The sequence below is a fragment of the Narcine bancroftii genome, chromosome 4 (assembly GCF_036971445.1).
Source record: "Narcine bancroftii isolate sNarBan1 chromosome 4, sNarBan1.hap1, whole genome shotgun sequence".
Classification (NCBI taxonomy): domain Eukaryota; kingdom Metazoa; phylum Chordata; class Chondrichthyes; order Torpediniformes; family Narcinidae; genus Narcine; species Narcine bancroftii.
In genome coordinates this window covers 127,203,330-127,227,930 of record NC_091472.1, presented here as the reverse complement: position 1 = coordinate 127,227,930, position 24,601 = coordinate 127,203,330, and the positions used below count along the sequence as shown (strand labels likewise).

At 40.0% G+C, this 24,601-nt stretch overlaps 2 protein-coding genes across 7 annotated transcripts in view; one reads left to right on the top strand and one right to left on the bottom strand.

Moving 5' to 3' along the window:
- LOC138761130 (rab5 GDP/GTP exchange factor-like) overlaps positions 1-6,086 on the top strand; it is a 41,712-nt gene extending 35,626 nt beyond the window's left edge. Inside the window, exons 9-10 of one of the 3 annotated variants that reach the window (XM_069932786.1) lie at positions 425-752; positions 3,097-6,086. In XM_069932786.1, the coding sequence (XP_069788887.1) occupies positions 425-751 (327 nt within the window). In that variant the 3' untranslated portion in view covers position 752; positions 3,097-6,086. Of the gene's footprint in view, positions 1-424 lie in introns of all 3 variants that reach the window. The other 2 variants (XM_069932787.1, XM_069932788.1) reach the window with 2 other exon arrangements.
- Positions 386-24,601, bottom strand: part of morc2 (MORC family CW-type zinc finger 2) — an 88,824-nt gene continuing 64,608 nt past the window's right edge. For 3 of the 4 annotated variants that reach the window (XM_069932783.1, XM_069932784.1, XM_069932785.1), the window contains 11 exons: positions 24,108-24,213; positions 23,603-23,714; positions 21,552-21,626; positions 19,646-20,017; positions 18,430-18,573; positions 17,363-17,417; positions 16,922-17,063; positions 15,696-15,890; positions 14,990-15,083; positions 13,395-13,583; positions 7,331-7,583 (listed from right to left, as the gene is read on the bottom strand). In XM_069932783.1, coding sequence (XP_069788884.1) covers positions 7,515-7,583; positions 13,395-13,583; positions 14,990-15,083; positions 15,696-15,890; positions 16,922-17,063; positions 17,363-17,417; positions 18,430-18,573; positions 19,646-20,017; positions 21,552-21,626; positions 23,603-23,714; positions 24,108-24,213 — 1,553 coding nt within the window. In that variant the 3' untranslated portion in view covers positions 7,331-7,514. Of the gene's footprint in view, positions 500-7,330; positions 7,584-13,394; positions 13,584-14,989; positions 15,084-15,695; positions 15,891-16,921; positions 17,064-17,362; positions 17,418-18,429; positions 18,574-19,645; positions 20,018-21,551; positions 21,627-23,602; positions 23,715-24,107; positions 24,214-24,601 lie in introns of those variants that run through there. The other variant, XR_011356132.1, reaches the window with a different exon arrangement.

The window sequence follows — 24,601 nt, the reverse complement described above, 5'->3', positions numbered from 1 at the left end:
AACACTGCTGTCGGAGGGCAGCAGCAATCATCAAGGAACAACACCACCCAGCCCACGCTCTTTTCTCTCACTGCTGCCATCAAGAAAGAGGTATAGGAGCAACAAGACTCACACCACCAGGTTCAGGAACAGCTGCTACCCCTCTTCAACGACAAAGTCAATCAGAGATTCATTTAAGGACTTGCTTGTCCACTTTATTGATTTACTTTTGTTCTCTCTGTATTGCAGTTTGTTTACATTTGTTATCTTTGCACTACCAATCATTCTGCTGTGCCTGCAGGAGAAAGAAATCTCAGGGTTGTATGAGATGTCATGTATGTACTCTAACAATAAATCTGAGAAAACTGCAAGTTTTATGATATTGAGCAGAAGAATCAAAGGAATTTTATTTTCTTATTTTGCGATTGTATTCTTTGCATTCCAGTGCTGTGCAGTCACCTTTATCGAGAAGTTGAATGGTCCCTCTCTCAATCTCTCCCATGAAGAATTTGAACAATATCTGCAAGGTGACAAACTACCAGTTAGTAAGATTCAGAGCTCCCCCCCCCTCCACGCTGCAGACCCTGGAATCCAGCAGATGCACAAGAATCTCCAGCTGCTCTTTTCTCAAGTATGGGAGAGGCAGGACCGTATTATTAGTGAGGCAAAGAAATTGGAACAAGAGGTTCTACAATGGAAACGTTCGGTTGAGGAGAAGGTGGAGGAGACCATTGAAAAGTTTCCACTCCAAAGCACTTTAAATACAGAATGAGGTACTTTGGAAGGTACAATCTGTGTAACTGTGACTGTTCAATTATTTTTTGAGAATCAAACTTTGTACAATAATTGTCATTAGATGGCACAAAAAGAAAGAATTTTATAGGCTGAAATGCCAATAAAAAATGGGCAAAATGTTTCATTATGTCTAACTTCGGTGGGTTAGGAATTGAAATTTAAGAGGCCCAAGGGAAATAAATGTTCCAGCTGTATACCTACAGTACTTAGAGATGATAACATGGTAGCACTGCAGAGTTGGAGGACCTCTGGTCTCTTACTTTTGTAAAGCAGAAACGTGATCCATATCCAGATAGCCCAGAAGGGGAGAAAGCTTTTTGGGGAGATGGGTTTTATGATACTGATATAGTTGGAAAGGGGAGATAACAGGTTAAACTGTTTTAGTGTCCTGATCAACGATGTCTTCAGTTTGCTTCTGGTGAGCATTTTAATTGAAGCTCACGTCATATTTGAATTCTGAATCTTGGACAGCTGCATAAAGAAAGATTTCTAATTTAAGATGGAAATTGGAATAGGCCATTCAGTTCCATTCCATCATTCTGTGAAGACACAGCTATTCTTTCAAGATTCAATTTATTATCATAGTGTGCATATTACATGAAATTTCTTTATGCCTGCTGCAAGGTGGACAGATTCACCACTAGCAGGAATTGCCTAATCGCCTTTTACATTCACATTTAGACACAGAGAGGAGCAAAAGAGTGTCTTTTTCCCCTCCCCAAGTGCCTGTAGATTCATCTCCAGTGCTCTTGCTGTCCAAACCATTGGCAACCTGAGTTCCTCGTCCGAACAGTCAGGAACCTTTCAGTGCCCTTGGCTCCTCTCATTCCAGTCTAATGCCTGGTACCCCTCGAGCCAGTCTTCAGCAGTCTGCGTGTTCCTCACCTCGAGTTGCCAGCAGCCCACTGCATGCACTGGTCCCTCAGCCGCAGAGACCCCCAATGTACTACTCTCTTTACTACTTTACTGCACCTCTGTTCTTCTCTCAGCTATTAATCCCATATCCCTTGCTATCGACTCATCTTGATTGTAGTGGGCAGTTGAGCTGCCACAGCCCTTGGACAGGGAATTCTAAGATTTGCTATTCAGAATGAAAAGCCTCCTGTCTCAGTCCTTGCTCTGGGAATGTCTTTTCCTGTTTCCCCCCCCCCCCCTCAGTTTTAAATTCCATTTTTGCATCCACCCTGTGAAGCCACATTTTTCATAGCACATTCAATTGGTTCATTCTTCTAAACTTGCACAAGACCAGTCAATTTAATTCTCTCCTCGGAAGACAAATCCATTTAGAAAGATGGACCTTGCCAGCAGTATGGCTTGATCCTTGACACTAGAATGATTAAAAATTTGAGTACAGAAGATGATTATACCTAAACAGGGGTAAAATTTAAATAAATTTACTGTGCAGAGAATTAGTGATTTTTATAGGAAGAAAATAAAAGGCAAAAATGAAATGTGGAAGTTTAATGATTAAATGTGAGACTCTAGGCCCTTTCAAACTGCCATGTAAAATGGGGTTAACTGGGCAACTTGCACAGTTAGCGACCCAGTTACATGGCGATTTGACTGGGTCAACCCAGTCAGAACCCAATTGGATCGCTGGCCTACCTCAGAGATGGTCCGGGAATCCAGTAAAAATTACCTGGGCGTCTTGCTCTGGTGATCTGAAAAGGGAAATTGCTGACCCAGTTACTCAGGTGCCTGCTTCCGTGGTGGAGTGGAATGGAGCCGCGATTGGGGGGAATTGCGATGTGTTGCTGCTTCAAAACACCTCTCCAGTTCGCAGCAACGGTTCAATGCGGGAGCAATGGCCATCTTCCTTACCCATAATCCCTCACGCCACTGGAACTGCTCTGCCAGCATGACCCAGTTACATGGTGATTTGACAGGGTCTAACCAAAGAACCATCAAGAGCAAGGGCAGGGCTTTGTCGGAGATTAAAATTTATTCTGTGCTGAAATGGTAAGGGCTTCTGTGAAAACTCTGTCCTCTTCAACTGCACATTACTTCCTTCAATATTTCATACTTTCAAAGTTAGTTGGAGTGATTATTGCCAGAAACAGATAAAATATAGTTGGGAAAGCAAGGATACAACAAAGATCCCGTTTGCTTCCCAAATCTCTGTAGATAATGATGTACTACTGGAAAAATGATTTCATCAAGTAATTTAAGCCTTTTGTCCATGATATTGCTACTATCTGTCAATTTTTGTTCCCTCCCAAAGTTCATTATGGAACACATGTCACTAACAAGGCTATGTTGTGTTGCTCATTTCTTATCTCCCTCTGAGGTCTATAATTGACTAAAAACTTTTTTTTTCTGTAGAAGTACAATACCAGTGCCAATGAAATCTGTTCAAAACATGGTCTCGACAGTGGAGAAGCCAAATGCAGGTTTGATGTCCACATTGCAGATCAGCTCTAGTTGGTCTGCAGGAGTGACTGAATTTCTAGATGCCAGTCACTTAAATTCTCCATCCCTCTCGGCATATCAGGCCAATGAGAGAACAAAAGGAAAAGTACTTCATCTTAGGTCCATTGCAGCTCTCTGGACGACTGAAGTCAACAATATTGGGTAATGACGTTTCCTTTTGTCTTAGTTCTTTTGGAATTTAAAGTATTTTGTTTCCTCCAATGTTTAGTCTTCACCCTGTCTAAGACATCCATCTTCCCTCTAATACCTCTTTCTCAGTGTTAAAATTGATTTCTCACATTTCAGTTCTGGTGAGGTAATTAACCTGAACCTTTGTCTGTTTCTCTGTGCAGTTTTGCTCCTGGTTGCAGGCCCCAACTTGGCATTGTGCAATCTGATTCAATGGGACCTTAATACAATTGCTACCTCTAGAAGTACTCTTGGGCAAACTAGTTGGCCTAAAGCTAGATATGTTGATAGAATGCATCCCAGGCTACTGAACGAAATGGCAGGCTTTAGTAGAGGGATTTGTGATCATTTACTGCAATGCTTTGAGCAGGTTCCAGCAGCTTGGAAGTCAACAAATATCAAACCACTTTTTTTTTTAAAATGGATTGAAGGGAAAGGAAGGTAATTATAGGCCAATTAGCTTAACATCTGTAGTCAGGATAATGCCTGAAGCAATCATTTGAGGAAGAACTAGCAGAACAGATAGATAGAAATGGTTCCAGTTGGCAGGTGCACCATGGATTCAGGAAAGGAGGGTAGTGTTTGACAAATTCACTTGCATTCCTTGAGGATATAATGAGTACAGTGGAGAGAGGGGAAAAGGATGGATGTTGTGTACTTGGATTTCCAAAAAGTGTTCAATTAAATGCTACATAAAAGATTTGTGGATGAGGGTGCATAATGTATTAGCATGGACAAAGGATTGGTTTATCAATAGAAGGAAGAGGTGGGAATCTGTAATGAGCGGAGTGGCGCAGGGATCTGTGTTAGGCCCAGAACTGTTCATGATCTACATTAATGATGTGTAAGAGTGGTCTGAGTATTGTAATGATTAAATGTATCAAAGTTTGATGATGATGCTAATTTGAATGAAAAAGTAAATTGTGCATTGTCTACAAGAGATTGAGTGGGAAAGGGTCTAACAGATGAAATATAATGTTGGTAAATGCAAGGTCATCCTAGTAAGATTGGTCTGATTATTATTTAAATAGTGAGGGACTTGGGAATGTTTGTGCATGAAAGGCGAAAAGCCTTCATTGTTGAAGGGATTGAATGCAAGAGCCGGGAGGTTCTGCTGTAACTACCAGGTACTAGTGAGGCTGTTTGCAGTGATGGTCTCACTGTGAGAAAAGATTAGAATCGGAACTTACTGTCATGAAATTCTGTGTTTTGCGCAACATCATAGTGTAAACATATAACCATCTTACAACATTGCTATATTTTTTAAAAATGCATGAAAAGTAAGGCAATATCTTTAGTTCACTGCTTATTCAGGAATCTGATGGCAGTGGGGAAGAAGCTGTCCTCGTGCCGTTGAGTGCTTGTCTTAAAGCTCCTGTATCTTTTTCCCGATGGTTACAGAGTGAAGAGGGCATGGCCTGGGTGGTGGGGATCTTTGAGGAGAGAGGCTGCTTTTTTTTAAGACACTGCCTCATGTAGATGACCTTGATGCCTGTGACGTCACAGGCTGAGTTAACAACCCTCTGGAGTTTATTCTTGTTCTTAAGAGTTGGTGCCTCCATACCAGGTAGTGATGCACCTGTAGAAGTTTATGAGATCTTTGGTGACATACCGAATCTCCTCAGACACCTCACAAAGTATAGCTGCTGGTGAGGTGTCTGAAAAGATGCATTGGGTTTTAAGGTGGTGTACAAGAGGTTGATTCCAGAGATGAGAGAGTTAGACTAAGAGATTGAATAACCTGGGACTATACTCGCTGGAATTCAAAATAATGAGAAGGGATCTTTTGTATAAACAGAATTATGAAAGGAATAGATAAGATGGAGGCACGATAGTTATTACCACTGGTAGGTGAGACAAAAACTAGGGATATAGTCTCAAGATTTGGGAATTTAGATTAGGATGTAGATGACGAGGAACTGCTTGTCCCAGAGTATTGAATCTGTTATGTTCTGGCAAGGAAGCAAGTCCAGAGTTCGATTGGCCACGACCTTATTGAATGGCAGAGCAGGCTCAACAGGCAAGATGCCCTATAGCAGTGGTTCTTAACCTTTTTTCACTCACATAATCACCTATGCCACAGGTGTTCTGTGGATAGTAAGGGATTGCTTAAGGTGGTATGTGAGAGGAAAAAAAATTGAGAATCACTAGCTTAAGAGTCTAGGTTTTAGACTTTGCTTATTCCCCCAACCTGTGATCAGAATTAGAAATGGGATACTAATCAAAAAGGTATTTATGCAGGTTTAGGCTTTTAAGATTAGATTCTTGCCTTACAGCAATGACGATTAATTTTGTGGTTTTAAAAAAAAGAGAACCAGTTGGCACGGCCTTGGTGATAACACGTTATAATTAAGAATGTCAAAAGTACTGTTAGAATCAATTCATCTTTGAAGCTCCAGCAAGGCATTCATCCCCAAAACAAACTCCAGCAGGAGCACTGCTTATTTACGCTAAAAAAAGTTTTAACATTTTCAGTTCCTGGAAATGGAATATTCTCATGTTTTGTGTTGGATTGTTTCGACCTACCTTCAATAAGAGATGGTCAGATTAATCCCACTATGATCAAAAAAAATGTATTCAATGAAATATCTTTCACTGGTGAGCTGTGAACATTCTTTTTTAAAATATAAATTTATTTGTAATTTCTTTTCAAACATTATTTAATTTCAATGAATGCTATATGGATAATCTTATTAAACACATGTGGTAATCTACTTGTGCATTATTAGTTTTGGGGGCTTGAATCTGAGTCTTCTGCAGACTTTAGCTTCATTGTGTTCAGGCTTTTCAGCAACCTGGGACCAAGATATGAATGAAGTAAATGCCACCCTCTTAAAGGTAACAGATGCAAGTTCCTTTACTGGCTTGAAATGATTTGGGGATACAAACAAATCAGGATAAGATCATTTCATGTGTTGGAGATTATAAACCTTTAAATGTAAAAACATTAATACTTGCTGATATATACTTATACAATCTAAAGATTGATAATGCTTATATTTCCTGGATTAGATCTTAAAGAGCTGAATTTAAATTTCCCTGACTGGTGTTATAAAACAGAAGGATGTAGGTTCATAATCTTAATAGACAGCATCTAGTCAAGCCTGGAAATGCTGTTTGGGATGGGGGGAAAAGAAAAGACCTAAACTACTTTTGTAATATGTCAACTGTTTTCGATTGTTCCCAAGCAGAGAAATAATTCATCTCCTTGTCCTCAGAAACTCTTGCTAAATGCAAAAGATAAAAATCCTAAACAATGAGCAAGTCTTGATCTTGCAAACACATTAGTTACATCAGCCACATTCATAAGGTATATGAATGTCAGGAAACTTTCCTGTTCAACTTCATACAAATGCATGCACATGAAAAGGTTAGTAACCCTGCTGCTGTATTGCCACAACAGAACACCCAAAGAAAGGGGTAAAACACAGGATTCTGTGGACACTGTGGTTAAGTGAAAAAACAACAAATGCTGGAGAAACTCAGCAGGTCAAACAGTGCCTATATGTAGCAAAAGTAAAGATACATCACCGATGTTTCAGACTTGAGCCCTTCATCAAGGTGTGGGGGAACAGGAGAGATGTCCGAACAAGAGGGGGGGGAGAAGTCTAGGCTAGGCAGAGAAAGGAATCCCCACCTTCTTCCACCCCACCCCCCTTAACTAGTTATTCCAGTTCCTACTTCCTTTCTCTTTCTACTTAGCCTAGTCTCCTCCCCCTTTAGTTCAGACATCTCTCATGCTCACCCACACCTTGATGAAGGGCTCAAGCCCAAAAAGGTGAGGTATCTTTACCTTTGCTTCATAAAGGCACTGTGACCTGCTGAGTTTCTCCAGCATTTGTGTGTTTTTTCACGCAGAGAAAGGGTGTAATTTCGGATGAGTGTTCATAATCTAGAATGTGAAAAAGTACCTATATAATGGTAGATATATATATATATACACACACATACTTAAAACCATGGTACAGTCTATTTTTAATAAATATAATACAAAATTACAGGCCAATTGAACAAGGTGTAAAACTTTAAAGCTAAAACCTCAAAATGAAGTAACATTTTTCTAAAACGCTGCTTACATTTAGTCCACATTGCAGCGACCTTTTCAATACACTTTAACAGGTGTATGTGAGGGGAGGGGTACTTCAGTCCACTTTTGTAATTAGTTCCTCAATATAGGCATCAAGCTCATCATCCGTGCTGATTTCAATATCCTGTTAAACCAAACAATCGTAACGTTTAGTTTAAAAACACACTGCTGGAGGAAACTCAGCATGTCAAAGACACATAACCAATGTTTCAGGCTTGATCTCTTCAAGGTATTTAACATTTAGTGGTGACCAATAAACTTGGCTTCCAAATGTTTGTACTTTCAATGCAGTTATTGACTTTACCCATATATGGTTTACATCTGTGAGGAACTCGGAATGTTTTGGGTTGAGATCCTGCAAAGGATAGTGTGGAGGGGGAATATTGTCAAAGGGAGCAAAGAGAGGGGTTAGACAATAAGCAGGGACATAAAGGCTGCAAGATTACAATGGACATCATTTAAAATGTGAACAGTGCAGCAAAGGAAAGGCCCTACAGCCCAGGTCTGTTCTAAACATGGTACCACATTAGAACTGCTGCTTGCACATGACATGTATTCCTCTTTCTTGCATATTCATATGGTTTTCTAGTAGCCTTATAATATCTGGTCCCATTCCAGGCACCTATCACAGTATAGAAAAAAAACACACACATTTTCTACACCAATCTTTAAAACTGCCCCTCACCATTGAAAACACATCCTCTATGAGACATTATCAAATCTCCACTTTGCCTCCAATGTGCCACTGAAAAGAACTCAAGTTTGTCCATCTGCTCTTTATAGCTCCTACCGGTGAATCTCCTTGGTAGTCTTTCCAAAGCCTCCACATCCTCCTGCAGCCTAATCAGTTTTATGTAGCTGAAACATGACTTCCTTGCTCTTGTACACAATGCCCCACCCAATGAAGGCAACCATTTCATAAGCCTTCTTTACCACCTCATGTGAAACTTTCAGGGAGATACAGATTTGGATCCCTTGACATCAAAGTTGTTTTCTCCTTACATTTAACTCCCCAAATACCTCACATTTGGATTAAACTCCATCTGCCTACACCAGAAACTACTCCAGTTCCTGCTGTATTCTTTGATAGCCCTCTATATTGACCACAACTCCACCAATCTTTGTATCATCTATATTTTCATTCAAATTGTTTATATATTATATAAACCAAGATCCTAGCATCAAGCTCTTTGGAACACCACTAGTCAAAGGCATCCTGCCAGAACAATGCCTTTCCACAACTAGTCTATTGGCGAGCTGGTTTGGAATCTAAACTATCAATTTACAATAACACACAATGCTGGAGGCACTCATTGGAGGTAATGATGTATCACCATTTCAGGCCTGAGCTCTTCTTCAAGGTGTGAGAAAAAGCAGGCAAGTGCCTAAAAAAGGCAGGAGGGAGGAACACAGGCAGAAGGTCATAATTGGACATAGATAGGAGGACAGGGAAGGGGAGGAAAGGATACAAATGGATAGGGGAAAGAGTGGTGGGGCGGGGGGGTAGGTGGGGGTGCTAATGGTTTGAGAGTGCCCAAATGAAATATGAGATGTTATTCCTGGCAGATGGTCTGGCATTGCATGAGACCATGGACAGACATGTCAGCATGGGAATGTGAATTGAAATCCTATTGCAGCAGACAGAACAGAGGTACTCAACGAAGCGGGAGCCCTAGATGCAGAAGTGTTCCTCGCATTTTCTCTCCTAACCTAGTCATTAATCGCATTCGTTTTAAAATCATTCTGAAATCCTTTTTCTTTTGGTCTAAAAGATTTGCCATCCCAAACATTTTCTGTGTTGCTGTAAAATGTTAGGCAATTTGTCTAAAGGTTATACCTTAAATGCAACCTGCTGATTCTCTACCTCGAGTCAGCAACAAGCATTTCCATATCACTTTATCCAGCAGCTCGACTTACTATGAATCTTTCCCCTTTCATTTCAGCCTTCAACTTCTGCATTAGACTACATTAGATCTCAATTATACTTTAAAAAAAAAGTTTAATTGTGTGAGCGACTGTGTTCCACGTTTCATTCAATAGGGGTTTGGAATTTCAATTTAATTTTAATTTAAAAGAAGTTCTTAGTGAATTTTTTTTTTTCCAAAAACCTTTTTCACAACCCCAAACATTGGGCAATTGAGTTCAACGGTTGAAAACAAAGGAGGACGGTGAGAACAAGCAAGAGCAAGAAATAATCAGAGTTGAAGTCAGAAAGGGCCACCCCATTCGAGGAACAAAAAGGATTCAGCAGGTAGGCACAGGTATGGGCAATTCTTTTTAGATATCATACTTTGTTCATCCAGTCATAGACAGTGGGAATGGCAGCCATAGCAGGGGAATGCTCCTCTTGCATAATGTGGGTCGTTGGGGAAGTCAGTATTATCCCCGATGACTTCATCCTGACAATCCGAGTTAAGGAATTGCAGTTGGATAAGAGGGTGATAGACAGGAGTCACAGGGATACTATCACACCTAGGAGGCAGAAAGAGGGTAAATGGGTGACAGGAGAGGGAAAGGGAACAGGTAGGCAGTGCAAGGCAACCCTGTGGCCATTCCCCCTCAATAACAAATATACTGTTTTGGATAATGTTGGGGGAGTTGACCTATCAGGTCTCTGGTAAGGAGTCTGGTTCTGTAGCTAAGAAGGGAAGGGAAGTGAGATGTAGTGATAGGGAATTCCATAGTTAGGGGAACAGATATGAGGTTCTGTGGAAGAGATCATATCCTGGATGGTATGTTGCCTCCCTGGTGCCAGGGTCTGAGATATCTCAGATAGAGTTCATGGTATTCTCAGGAGAGGGGCTGTGCAGCCAGATGTCATGGTCCATGAAGGGACCAATGACATGGGTAGGAAGGGTGAGGAAGTCCTGCAAGGAGAGTTCATGGAGTTAAGCGCTAGGTTGAAGAATTTGGACCTCCAGGGCGGTGATCTCAGGATTACTACCCATGCCACATGCTAGTGAGGTTAAAAATAGGAGGATAATGCAGTTTAACACGTGGCTAAAGACATGGTGTAGGAGGGAGGGCTTCAGGTTTCTGGATGATTGGGCTAACTTCCAGGGAAGGAGGGACCTATTCCGATGAGAGTTTACATCTGCACTGGAAGGGGACTAATCCTTGTGGGAAGGTTTGCTTATGTTGCTCCAGTGGGTTTAAACTAGATTTGCAGGGGGAGGGGAACCAGAGTAGATAGAGGAGTGGAGGTGGGAAAAGATGATGTTAAAATTGCATGCACTGTTCGAAGTCAATGGGTTAAATGTGGTGGAAATGTTCTCAGGTCCATCTATTTCAATGCAAGGAGTATTGTAGGAAAGGCAGATGAGCTTAGAGCATGGATTGGCATGTGGAATTATGACATTGTGGCCATTAGTGAAACTTGGTGGCAGGACTGGTATCTTAGCGTTCTGGGATTCTGTTGCTTGAGATGTGGTTGAAAGGGGGAGGAGTGGCGTTGCTTGTTAGGGAAAATATCACAACTGTGCTCAGGGCAGGACAGACCAGAGGGCTCGTCTACTGAGGCTATAATGGGAGAAGGTGAGGAATGGGAAAGGAATGACCACACCCATGGGCTTGTATTATAGACCATCCAATAGTCAGCGTGAATTGGAGGAGCAAATCTGTAGCGATAGCAAACATAAGGTTGTGATAGCATGAGATTTTAATTTTGTACATATTGACTGGGACTCCCATTCTATAAAAGAGCTGGATGGCTTGGATTCAGCAAAGTTTTCTAAATCAATATGTAGAGGTGCCAACTCGAGAGAATGCAATACTGGGTCTTCTACTAGTTAGTGAAACAGGGCAGGAGAAAGAAGTATGTGTAGGGGAACATTTTGGGTCCAGTGATCATAATGCCATTAGTTTCAAATTAATTATGGAGAAGGATAGATCTGGGCCTTGGGTTGAGATTCTAAATTGGAGAAAGGCCAATTTTGAGGAAATGAGAAAGGATCTAGAATGTGTGGATTACGATGTTATTTTTGAGCAAAGATGTGTGAGGTAAGTAGAGGACCTTCAAAGGTGAAATTTTGAGAGTACAAAGTTTGTATGTTACTGTCAGGATCAAAGGCAAGGTTAGAAGGCAGAGGAAACCTTGGTTTTCGAGGATATATTGGGGATCTGGTTCAGAAGAAGACAGGTGTAGGCAACATGGAGCAAATGAGGTACTTGAGGAGTATAAAAAAATGCAAGAAATAGATCAGGAGGGCTAAAAGAAGACATGAGGTTGCTGTGGCAGTCAATGTGAAGGTAAATCCTAAAGAGCAAAAGGATAGTAAGGTACAAAATTGGTCCCCTTGAAGATCAGAGTAGTCGGCTTTGTATGGAGCCAAAAGAGATGGGAGAGGTCTTGAATGTTTTTTTAAAATCAGTATTCACTCAGGAAACAGACACAGAGTCATGGGAAGTAAGGAAAACCATCAGTGTGGTCATGGAACCTATACAGATTAAAGAGGAGAAAGTGATTGCTGTTTTAAAGCAAATAAGGGTGGATAAATCATCAAGGACTGACGAGATATTCCTTCGGACGTTGAGGGAGGCTAGTATAGAAATTGCAGGGGCTCTGGCAGAAATATTTAAAATGTCCTTAGCCACGGGTGTGGTGCCAGAGGATTGTAGGGTAGCTCACCTTATTCAATTGTTTTTAAAAAAGCTCCAAAAGTAACCCTGGAAATGATAGGCCAGTGAGCCTGACGTCAGTTGTAGGTAATCTCTTGGAAGGTGTTCCAAGAGATCGGATATACAATTATATGGATAGCCGTGGAATGATTATGGATAGTTCACATGGCTTTGTATGTGATAGGTTGTGTTTAACCTATCATAGATTTTTTTGAGAAGGTTACCAGAAAAGCTGACAAAGGAAAGGCTGTGGATATTGTCTATGTGGACTTTAGTAAGGTCTTTGACAAGGTCCTGCATGGGAGGTTAATTAGGTATTCATGGTGAATTAGTGAACTGGATTCAACAATGGCTGGACAGGAGAAGCCAGAGAGTTGGTGGATGATTGCTTCTCAGACTGGAGGCCTGTGATTAGTGGTGTGCCTCAAGGATTAGTGGTGTGCCTCAAGGATCAGTGCTGGGACAATTGTTGTTTGTCACCTATATCAATGTTCTGGATGATAAATGTGGTAAATTGGATCAGAAAGTTTGCAGAAGGCACTAAGAATGGAGGCGTTGTGAACAGCAAAGGTTTTCAAATCTTGCAGAGGGATCTGGACCAGCTGGAAAAATGGGCTAATAAATGGCAGATGGAATTTTATGCAGACAAGGTGAGGTGTTGCATTTTGGAAGAGCAAACCAAGAAAGGACATAAATGGTAGAGCACTGAGGAATCACAAGTGGATAGAGTAAAGAGAGCTTTTGGCATATTGGCCTTCATAAATCAAAATATTGAATACAGGAGTTGGGATGTTATGTTTAAGTTGTATAAGACATTGGTGAGGCCAAATTTAGAGTTTTGGTCACCTAACTACAGGAAAGATATCAATAAGATAGAAGGAGTGCAGAGATGATTTACTAGGATGTTGCCAGGACTTCAGGAAATGAGTTACAGGGAAAGGTTCAATAGGTTTGGACATTATTCCTTGGAGTGTAGAAGAATGAAGGGAGATGTGATGAAGGAGATAGAGAGAGAGTAAATGTAGATAGGCTTTTTCCACTGAGGGTTGATGTGATACAAACCAGAGGACATGAGTTAAAGAGTGAAGGGAGAAGATTTACAGGGAACTTCTTCACACAGACAGTGGTGTGAAATAAGCTTCCAGCTGAAGTGGTGAATGCAGGATCAATTATAACATTTGAGAAGAAACTGGGAGGGGTATGGAGGGCTAGTGACTGGGTGCAGACCAGTAGAACTAAATGAAAGGTGTGGCACAAACGAGAAGGGCGAGATGGACGGTTTCTGTGCTGTAGTGTGCTATTCAGTAAGCAGAGTTACCTCTTGAACTTTCCGCAGTAACTCCACTATGTTATTCCTCAGTTTGCAGAGTTTTTCCTGTGCATCTGTCAGCTCTGCATCATTCTGTTGCAACTTTTTCTCTGTTGTTCGGACACGCTCTTCAGCACGGGTCTGGTAGGCAGTGCAGAGGTTCTTCAAACCTTCTTCATACTGCTCAAAGTAATCTTTCTGTTTTTGCAGACAAAATGAAATATTTTTCAATTAACAATTTAGGAAAGTAACTTTAATAAATCTAGCACTTTACCTATCGAACATTTTCCCTATAGATGGGTAATAAGGATTGCTGCTAGCAAGATACACAAATGATTTAGATTATAATGATAATGAGTTATTGTCATATACTTTGTAGACTGTAACTCTTACTCGCTGCCAGTACTTAATTTTTAATTTATTGGTTTTTATTTTACATTAACATAAATGTGTGTGTAGGATACGCGATCAGTAAGTTCACAAATGAAACAAAGTTTGGCGGGAGTCGTGATTCATGTGGAGGATAGTCTTAGATTGAGTAATAGCAATGTGTTGGTGAAATAGGTTGAGAAATGGCAGATGGAGTCCAATGTGAGATGAAGCATTTTGGGAACATTTATGAGTTTAGAATATATTATAAATGGTAGGGTCTTAGGGACTATTGATGAACACAAAGACTTGGAGTACAACTCCAGAGATTCCTAAAGCTGACAGTGCGAAGAGAAAATGTGGTTGGGAAGGGATATGGGATGATGGCTTTCATTGGACAAGATATTGAATACAAAAGCAAAGAGGTGATGATACAACTTGATCAGACATCAGCTGAGCACTTTGTGCTGTTTTGGTTACCAAGGTACAGGAAGGATGTAGTAGAGATTCCTCAGGATGCTATCTGGGAGAGAACAGTTTTGAGGAGAGACTAGAGAAGTTGTGGCCATTTTTCCTGGAGCAGCGGAGGTTAAGAGGGGTACAGATAGGGTAGATTGCAGAATTTCCCAGTATCGGAAATAGACAAAATAAGAGGACATTGAACTTGGATAAGGGGGAACTTAACTCAGAGTGGTAAGTACCTGGAATGCACTGTGAAGTGGCTAAATTTGGATGCTCTCAGCATTTAAGCAGTTCCAGATAAGTACTTAAATCACTGAGGCTTAGGATATGGGCAAAGTGCTGGGAGATGTGTGCCCACTGGTTGGTGTGGATGTGGTGAGCTCAATGGCCTGATTTCATGTTGTATGTCTCTATGAATTCAAGAGTCCCATTTCAGGAGGAGTTAAAGAAAATCTAGTGCAGCCATTCTCAACTTTATTTTTTAGCTATGGTCCCTTTAGGTCAATGCTCAAAGTTTATGGGCCACCTTCCCCATTGAACCAGTATTAATTGGTGTCTTTGGTATTTCTACCAACAATAGAAAAAAAAAGTTATTCCGTCTGTGACCCCTGCCCCCCCCCCCCCCCCCCCCAACTTAAACTTTGAGAATGGCTGATCTGGTGCATGCAGAGCCCAGCCAAGGAGGCATGGAAGCAGCATTTTTTGTATCTACCAACTCCCAGGATATACAAAAAACATAGCTATAACAAAGTAAGGACGTTGAGCTAAATTACCAGAGGGAATGAAGCAAGTTCTTCCGGCGTCATTGAACTTAGCTCCTCCTTTGTTATCCTGTAATTTGGTGGCAGAAAATACCGCAAAGTATTTCTGAATACAAGGAACAAGGAAAAATTATTGTAATATCTATGTATTAAATATGATAAATAGAATGAGGACAGATTGGACAAACCACTCATGGGAATAAAATCTCAACAATGACAGTCGCTTGGGTGAATTTCTTTTTTCAAACGGGAAACAAATCAGCTCCAAACATATAACGTGTAGGTAATTATTGGAAATGCTATCAGAAACTGCCGATAAATGCATTATTGGCCTACAGGACCATGGTGGTTTAATCCCCAAGATGATGCAGTGGTGAATCGAGGGAAATAAATTTGAAAAAAATAAGTTACCCTGTGAGCCATAGTGGAAAAGCTCAAGTGAGGATCAAATATTTCCTGTCTTAATTTGCTGCTGTTACTGACAATCTAGAATTGAATCTGAAGAGTTCATAACACCTAATGTATCCCAAAATAAACAACTGCCTATGATGCATGAATATTGAAAAGCAAATATCTTCCTATTCCTAAGAGGAAAAATAGGACCACCACTGAACAGTTTATCAGAAAGATGTTATTTCTTGTGGTTCTACAGTATTTGCACAATTTCCTTGAGCATTGAGTCAACAGTCCAATGGGACAAAGCCATTTATCCCTTCACCTGAAGCTGAGGACAAGTGCTTCCACAGTCTCTTTGCTGGTTGTTGGTTGTGTCGTGTCTGGCTCCATCCTGGTACTGTCTGAAGTGGAACCCGTTTCCACAGATATGTCTTCCTCTCCACCCAGTGTGTCAGGTGCCTGGTATTCAGGAGACGGTGGCTTCATCAGCCTCACATCTGTACATCCCTTCTCAACCCTGCAGAGAAAACACATTCTCAGCGAAATCAACTTCTGATCACTTCTCATGACCAGTTTGAAATTAAAAACGCTAGATACTGGAAATTTGAAATAAAAACAGAAAATGCTGGAAACACTCGGCAGGCAGCCCCTGAGCTGTATAATAGGGAGGAGTTAGAGAGGGTAGGGAAGAGGAAACAAAAGCACAAGATGCTTGCCTGCAACCATATGCCAACTTATTATAAAAGTGTCAATTTCAAAATTTGAAAGTTGGAATAGCTCTAAAATAATAAAATAAGAAATTTGCTCCTTTAAGTGGCATTTCATTATTTATTATGCTTTGAGCTCATAAGTACACTCATGGGACAGAAGGTGGTTCTTGGAGAGATGTCATGCTGTGACTAACATAGTATTGGTTGCCTGTGCCATCTCTGATCCAGTCAATCCCATAGACCTGATATTTCTCTGCCATCCTGAAAGTAAATTAGATCTCCAATTCTTTTCCTTGCTATCATTTTGAAAATTATGAAATTATGCTGTTTACATGTAAAGAAAGTCAAAAAGCTGCAGATGCCAGAAATGAAAACAAAATGCTGGAAATAGTCAGCAGGTTTAGGTAGCATTTGTGCAAAGAGAAAGTGAGCTAATGTTCCAGGTCCAAGTTCAAGCTATTAATATACCAAATAACAAAATGTGGATTACCTAATATATTCATGGAAAACCTTTGTAGATTACTTCAAGAGCAGATAATCAACACAGCTCAATACTTTATATACCTTCACAAAATTTTTTTATTCGTATGGCCAATGTCCCTTTAAACGGATGGACTCTGTTTAATTTTAAAATTTACTTATATAAAATCAATGAAAAGTTTTGCATTTAGTACAGACTTTGGTGAAGTATAGATGGAAGGAAATGGATTAAAATGGAGAACTATGCAAATTTCACTTGTCAGATTTAATAAACAGATGCACATCAGCATGAACACAGAGATGTTTAACATAGTAGTGCAGGGAGTGGAGAGTTTAAAAGCAACCATGATTTTCTCACCATCGGTCTCTTGGAGTAGTTGCAGTTGGAACATAGTCAAACTTGACCTTCCACCGCACTGACTGTTTACTAGCTGCAACAGCAGTGACTCGTCCTGTATGCCATTCCTTATTCACCTTCACTTCTACCAAAAGTCCTCGGTCTGGACACAGAAAAGATAAAACATTTATGTAACAGGATGCAGATTACCCAATACATTGGTGAAAAAATACTGCACGCAATAGCCTGGAGTAAACAACTTTTTAAAACTCCATGATGCCCAGGTTGTTAAATTACTCATTGTGAATCATAAAAAGTAACAGCACATTGAAAAGTCATTTTGATCCACTGAGATTTTCATGAATCAATGGGAGTCAGCACTTACTGCCAGCAGAGTATTTGAGGTCATTGCAACACACTAAGCAATGTTCTTGTACAGAAAATGTAAACCTACATTCTCACCTTTCAGGGTGCTGACTTGCTCCTCTTCCTCCACCTCTCCTCCACTATCTGAAATCTGCAACAAAACACAAGACAGTTAGAAATGTAGAGCATGAAAACAGGCTCTTTGTCCCAACTTGTCCAGGCCAACCAAATGTCACAAGGTACTTGTTGAGGAAATGCAAACCATATATTTTTCATAATTCTGAAATAAATAAAGCAAGATAATTGGTTACATGTGATGTAAACAGGAGCATGATTCTGCATCTACATTGATTCTACAAGAAATTGAGGAGGGGAGGGATGCTAATTATGAGGGCACTAAAGGAACATGATAGAGAAGCTTTGATAAATATCTTCATGTCCAAGTCAAATAGAAAATGAATGAAAGAAAAACAAATTTCTTAATTTGGGGAAGGAGAGGAATTGTTTGGATAAAATATCTTCCCCAGTTCACTATTTCCTTCTGAAAGTTGCACACATCTGACAACTACACACAATTGCCTTGTTAATTTCCAAAATGTTAAGGTCAACATAAAAGCGAGGGAGGGTAAAAATACAACCATTGTGGGAAAATATGCAAGTAGGGATCAGAAAAGGAGAGAAAGTGGAGAGTTCTCCTGCCCAATGCAAACATCCCATCAAATGGCCCAGTTCAAGATTTGACCTCCAAAATAGTTCTGCTAATGGCTATTGAGCAGAAGATTAAATAAGCAGGAAGATGCCAGGTTCCAAACTTTCAGGTAATAGCTGGCCCATAAGGGAGTGGATAAGTATTCTTAGAGAAAATTATTTGGCATTTCTGCTGAAACGTAAACGGATTCACCACATTGACATTGAGCATGAAAGTCAGTATCTTTAGGAAAGGTTTTATATATTTACTGTATATTCTATATTTTACACACACACAACTATATTTATATAAAGCACAAAAAAGGCAGTATTATAAGGGATGGGCAACAAATTACCTAACTTCAAGTGATATTGAATTACAAACAGCAAAGGGAGAGACTAAGAGGTATACTGTGGGGAAAAAAATAAAAAGAGACCAATGAGAATTGTACAGAAATTTGTAATTCTGGTTTTACCTCCACCACATCAGTTGTGTCTTTTTTCAGGCGCTTTGATTCAGAGAATTTTGGAATTGTCTTTGTCTTCTTTTCTTCCTCATCTTCCTCATCTTCCTCTTCACTACTTTCTATGATCGTGTTCCTTTTCCTTGTCCCTGCAGACTGGAAAAGCACTTTATTTTGTCAGTTTTCTGGAATCACGCCTCAAGTCACTGAGCCTGCATCAACCATCAATCATCCATTTATGATAAACCTGTGCTCATCCCTTTTTGTTCTTCCCACATTTATATCAAATCTTTCCCAGGTTCTGACACACCAGAGGTAATTTACAGTGACCGATTAACATACAAACTGCACAACTTTGGGATATTGGAGGAAACCAGTGCATCTGGAGAAAACCAATTGGAGTCAAAGTAGAACTTGTAAGCTCACAAAGACAGAGTAGAGGTTGTTTTAGTTCTGAGGCAACAACTTGACTAGCTCAGCCACTATGCTACTTTATAGAAGTAATGAAAATATCTCCTGACAACAGCAAATGATCTAGTTAAGGAGAGTGCTTTATTTTCCAATTGGTGAAGAGTTTCTAAGAAGCTATGAACAAATTTATCAGACTGTAAAATTCCCTGGTTTCTTCTTCTTCTTTTGCAAATCTTATTGACCAATGCACAAACAGAAAATATGACTGGAAGCATCTGTTGAAGAACTGGGGGGGTGGCCAAAATTAACTCAAGGGTCTCATCTCAAGGTATTACCATCCCTTGTTGAAGGAAACACCTTGCCTCTCTGCTTGATAGCAATAATATAAAATCATCAAATCAAGAACTACTGTCAACTGCAAATAATACATTTTAATTTAAGTGCTTTTATGTTAGTTAGTTCGGAACATCTTATTCACATTTCAAAGCTGAATATGAACAACCTAGATTCACAGCGAAATATGGGATTCATAAGCAATTCCACACAAGCAGGCAATGCCACCTCAATTCTAGGTACATTTGAAACAAAAACAAATCAAATATTTAAAATGTCAGTGTGCATGTTTTGCCACAACAGAGACCGGGGGAATCATCTGTTTATTAATAGAACATCTCTATTTGTGCAACATAAACACTCTGAATTGTGCAAATTGTGAAGCATGCAAATTAGGCCTATGGTGATAACAATTATATACGACTGAGGCAGCTACTCTTGCTTTTAATTAAAGATCTATTTTACATAAAACTATTTAAAATACCTGCACCGTCCTACTCAGTGACTCTTTTTTGTGCGCCGTCTTTGTTCCTTTCACCTGTTGGTTCTTCATGTTTATAGAGGCAGGAGAAGCAGCATTTCTTACAGAGGTAGATGGCTGTATTGCGATCCTGGAAGATACAGTGGTTTGCTTTGCAGAGGCTGTCAGCCGTTGCTGGGACCTTCCCGTGTTGGTTACTGGTTTTTTAATGGCAACATTGGTATGAGTGACCACAGCCTTGCTTGCAGATCTCAATGCAGACCCCTTTCGCAGTAAAGTTTGGGGCTTTGTTGGAGGTGGGTGGCTTGGGGCATTTTTGATGATATCAGCTAGTGGTGGTGATCGTGGACGTTGGCTATTTGCAGAAGCTCGATCCTACATGGAAGTTAAAGCAAATCCTTAACAAAACACAAATCCATAGTTCTAATGACCTCAAAATATTCTCTCTTCTAGCCTCAGAGCCAGATGAAGATAAGCTGAAAACTAATAAAGTTTTGCATACCCAAAAACATTATGCGAATTTCTCTCAAAATATGAAAAGATAGAATGAAAACTTCTCTCAACCTCAAGATATTTTGGCAAACCTCAATCCACTCACTAACTTGTTATACTAATTCTTAGTGGATATCCAAAGTAGGACCCGTCTGGTCCACGCCAGCATTTTGCTTTCATTTTCTTTCTCATTTACATCATTACCTGTCCATATTGGATTGGCTTCGATCCTCAGTTTTCACTATAACACTTATCTGATTCTCTACAAATTTTCTCCAATATACTCCTCGCCATTTGATGGCTATTAGAACATTTCTAACCATACTCTGGCCCCTTCAAGAACATCAACTAAAGCAACTGACATAGACACATTTCCCTTTTCTTTTTTTTAAGAAAAGAAAACTTTCTCTACCTTCCTTAATATCTTGCCTTCTGGTATTTTTCACTATTAACCCTGATCATTTTAAAACTCAATTGTTACCACCGTTTTATCATTGGACATTGAATGAACATACAGAACTAACTAGATTACCATGGCTTTAACAGATGGGTATTCTGCAACTTACTGACTATTCCACATGTTTTAAGTTGAGTTTGCTTTAAATTGATGTACCTGAAGCCCATGAGACCATTGCCAATAGGAGAGACTACCAAATTTGTGAAAGACCTACTTTAGGTGCGATAATAGCTTAATGTTGAATGAGAGGATGCATATTCGCCAAGTTAACAGTCCTTTCCTTCTTCAGGATAGTCCTATGAAAGATCCTATCTCAATAATGCACCTCCCTATAGAATCAGACTAGATTTTTCTGCTTGATCACTTGGTTCAAATGTAGTCCCTCTGTCACCAATGCATTACATAATATACATTATCACCAGACTAAACTTTAACAACCTCCATTGCTCACCAGAATAAATACAGAAATAGCATGCAAATGCAATCATATCCAGGTCATTCACCCAGCCATAGCTCTGAATTTTCCTATCCAACACTACTATGGAATCATCATTTTCACCAAAGCTACAAATGTGACAACATCTCAAACCATTGACAGGAAGTAAATTCAGAGCAGCTATCATCTCCCAAATCCCAGCTCTCCTATTAGCAAGGCAAATTTTGACCAATCCTTAATCACTCATTGGTTTCTCTATAATAATTCCCAAATACAACTACTAACTCCTTTTCCCATCCTGTAAAGTGAGTAACAATGAGAACTTTTAAGTAAATAGAGTCCATGTGCTAAAGCATAAAAATGACTTTCTTAACACAAGTCTAACAAAGAGGAAATGTCTTGGAGAGTTCACATCTAACTATCTCATGTTCATGATATTACAGTTAACGTTATCAATGCACAATCCCAACTTACCTATTCTCTCGACTGCACAGTAACTGCCAACCTACCTTTACACTACTCACCTCCAAAGATGGGTTGCGGCTAACCTCCAGTGGAAGTTTCTTTACATCAGCCTGGGAACAAATTGGCATGCTTCTCTGGAAACAGTTAAAAATAAAAAATAAAATTTCTCAAAGTGTCAAGACAATTTTAAATACATTTTAAAAGACCTGGGTTACGATGGCTATTGTTGAGATAACACAGAAGGGAGCAGTCACAGCCGGAAAAGTCAACAACATTGCACAAACAATTCAAAAAGGTTGTGTGTTTGGACACAAAGTAAAAAGGGATTTGAATTCCAAAAGGACAAATCAAAATAGTATCACAAATACAATAGCAAATTATGTTTTTGGAATGGAGACAAATTTGTGGGATGTATATAAATTTAGACATACAACACGGTAATAGGCCATTTCAGCCCATGAGTCTGTGCCACCCAATCAACCTACACCCCCGGTATGTTTCAAACGGAGGGAGGATACCTACATCCCTGGGGAAACCTCATGCAGACACAGGGAAAATGTATAAACTCCTTACAGACAATGCAGGTTTCAAACCCCAGTCCCAATCGCTGGCATTGTAAAAGCATTGTGCTAACCGCTAATGCCAACCATGCCGGCTTTAAGTTACCCCAACGCTGAATGGCATCAACCAGCTCTTCATCCTGGGCAGCGCCACTGCTGTTTCACACAACTTTATTCAAACAGCTGCTACAAGCAAAGCCCCACCAAGGCACTCGCGGGCTGAATATTTGCTCCCATCTTCAAAGGTTTATGTATTGCTTCAGAGAACATTTACTTGTACAATTTTAAATTTGTGTTTTTTTGCCTATTATTTTATTCATTTTTATTTTAAATTTATTTTCCTTGATTTTATATATATATTTTAAAATTCAAAGTAGTAATTTCTCTGTAGTCTTCACATCAGCCAGCCAATGGCTGAAATGGCCTCATTGTTGTACCATCTATTAAGACTTCAGCTTCTCCAACAGCTTTTCATCAAATAAAATGGCAGTATTAACCATGGGCATCTGTGACAATGGTCTGATTTCGAGATGCTACAGAGAGCAACATATCTGTAATGGGATAAGTCCAGAACTTCTCTCCAAACAGCAGCAGAAATGATATTTAATATTTCACCAGAAATTTGGCATCTCAATACTGCATTAGCCTAGATCAGTGGTTCCTTAATTTTTTTTGGCCTGCCACCCCGTTTGCTCCCAGGCTGGGGTGGAGGGGGGAGTGATGGTGGCAGCGCTGAAAGGGGAGGGGGTAGTGATGCCATTAGAACATGGTGGCCACTGAAACCAGCTCTTGCGAGAACGCCTTGCGCCATTTCTTTTGCTCACTATGACCATCCTAATAGCCCTTCCGGAGGCTGCGCCGCCAGAGAATTACAGCACTGACTTCTTCATTAAACTTTGTAAAAGGGTGAAAGTTCAGACTGCTGCCTTTTTCCTCACCACCCTCTGGATCTTTCCACTGTGCCCACAGGGAACCACTGGCCTAGAACTTCCTGCTACCTTTTCTGGAATGGAATTTGACTCTCACCTTCTGACTCCTGCATACCTGGTACAGCAGAGCCAGGTGCAAACTAAAGTTATTATACTGCTCAAAGAACCTAAAAGATTATTGCCATACCAATGAAATCATTTTCACCCCCACATAACCACTCAGTGCTGTTTAAATGAATAACTGTATTAACTAATGCCAAAATTAAGTGCTTTCTCATGCTGTCTTTTAAGGTCTTGCACAAAGACTTCTATTGTCAGCAGGAAGAGGAAACATTCAATATATAGTATCCCTTCAAGAGGCCAGAATCCTGCTGGAATATACAAGAGCATAAGTGATAGAATAGCTAGACAGGTGAAGATTCTGGCAATGCAACTTATTGCCTCACATTTGACTGTTATTTGGGAGATACTGATGAGCATCTGCCTGTACAAGAAGGCAAATGAAAGATGCTGAAATAAGATAAATACATGATGAAGAATGATCAGGGTTAATTAAGGGTTGGGCTCACATACTTCAACATTAAAGATGTTCAATAGTCCATTTACAGGCTTCTCACTTACCTTCAATGCTTCTAGTTTCTTTTGCTGCATCCGTATTTTCTCCTCGTGTGACTTCACATCTTTGCGCAAGGTGCCTATTAGCACATTTTGCTTCTGCTCTGGAGCATCACATCTGGAAAAAAAGTATACATTGGCAGACAAGAGCTGTGCTCTAATGCAACACTGAAAATTAAATCGTACTTCACGCACGTTCAATACCCTTTCAAATGCATTTTGGCCTTGAAATGCCAGCAAAGAATCACTTCCCTAAAGCAGTATATTTAGATCACATACTCTTCTACGAAAGGTATGCAGTGCTGGAAAGTTAACAATTACCTCATTGCAGTCTTCTTTACTCTCTGAAGAGAGCTATATCTTCCACAGACCTTAGGACAGTTGCATCATCCAGCCAGGTTAGATGTAAAAGAGAGATTTCCAACACTACCCTAATAATGTCAGGCATAGCAGGATCAGACACAATGCATTCTTTTACCTGAGTTGTGTGTTTTGCATTTACTGTACGTACCGATTCTGGATATGGTCAGGGCTGATGGAACACGTCCAACTGTCTGGATATTCCTTACCAACATCATCCACTAGGTAGGGAAGAGTTCGCCATTTTAAACACCAATCTAGAAAGCAGATCCAAAATTGATAGCCGACAGCAAATGTCCCATTTTAGAAAGAGTTGTTTAGCGTCAAGTATTCAGTTTACCAATTTGCTTTTCCTCAGTTTGGCAGTCTTTCAATCAATCCCTTTGTTCTTTTCCATAATAATTTTTCTCAGGCTACTCTCCATCAAAGCAGGTCACTGACTTGTCAGGGTGACAGCAGTTCAACTATCTCAACCATTAAACTTACATTTGAAATCTTAGGAAGTAAGCAACACTAACTGGAAGCTATTACTGACCAATATGTGATATCATTGTTTACATCTTGATTCACTGGTATCAGAAATACCAGAGACAAAGAAAGTAGAAATTGAGAAATGAAAAGGTAGACAAATTACTCTTTAATGTA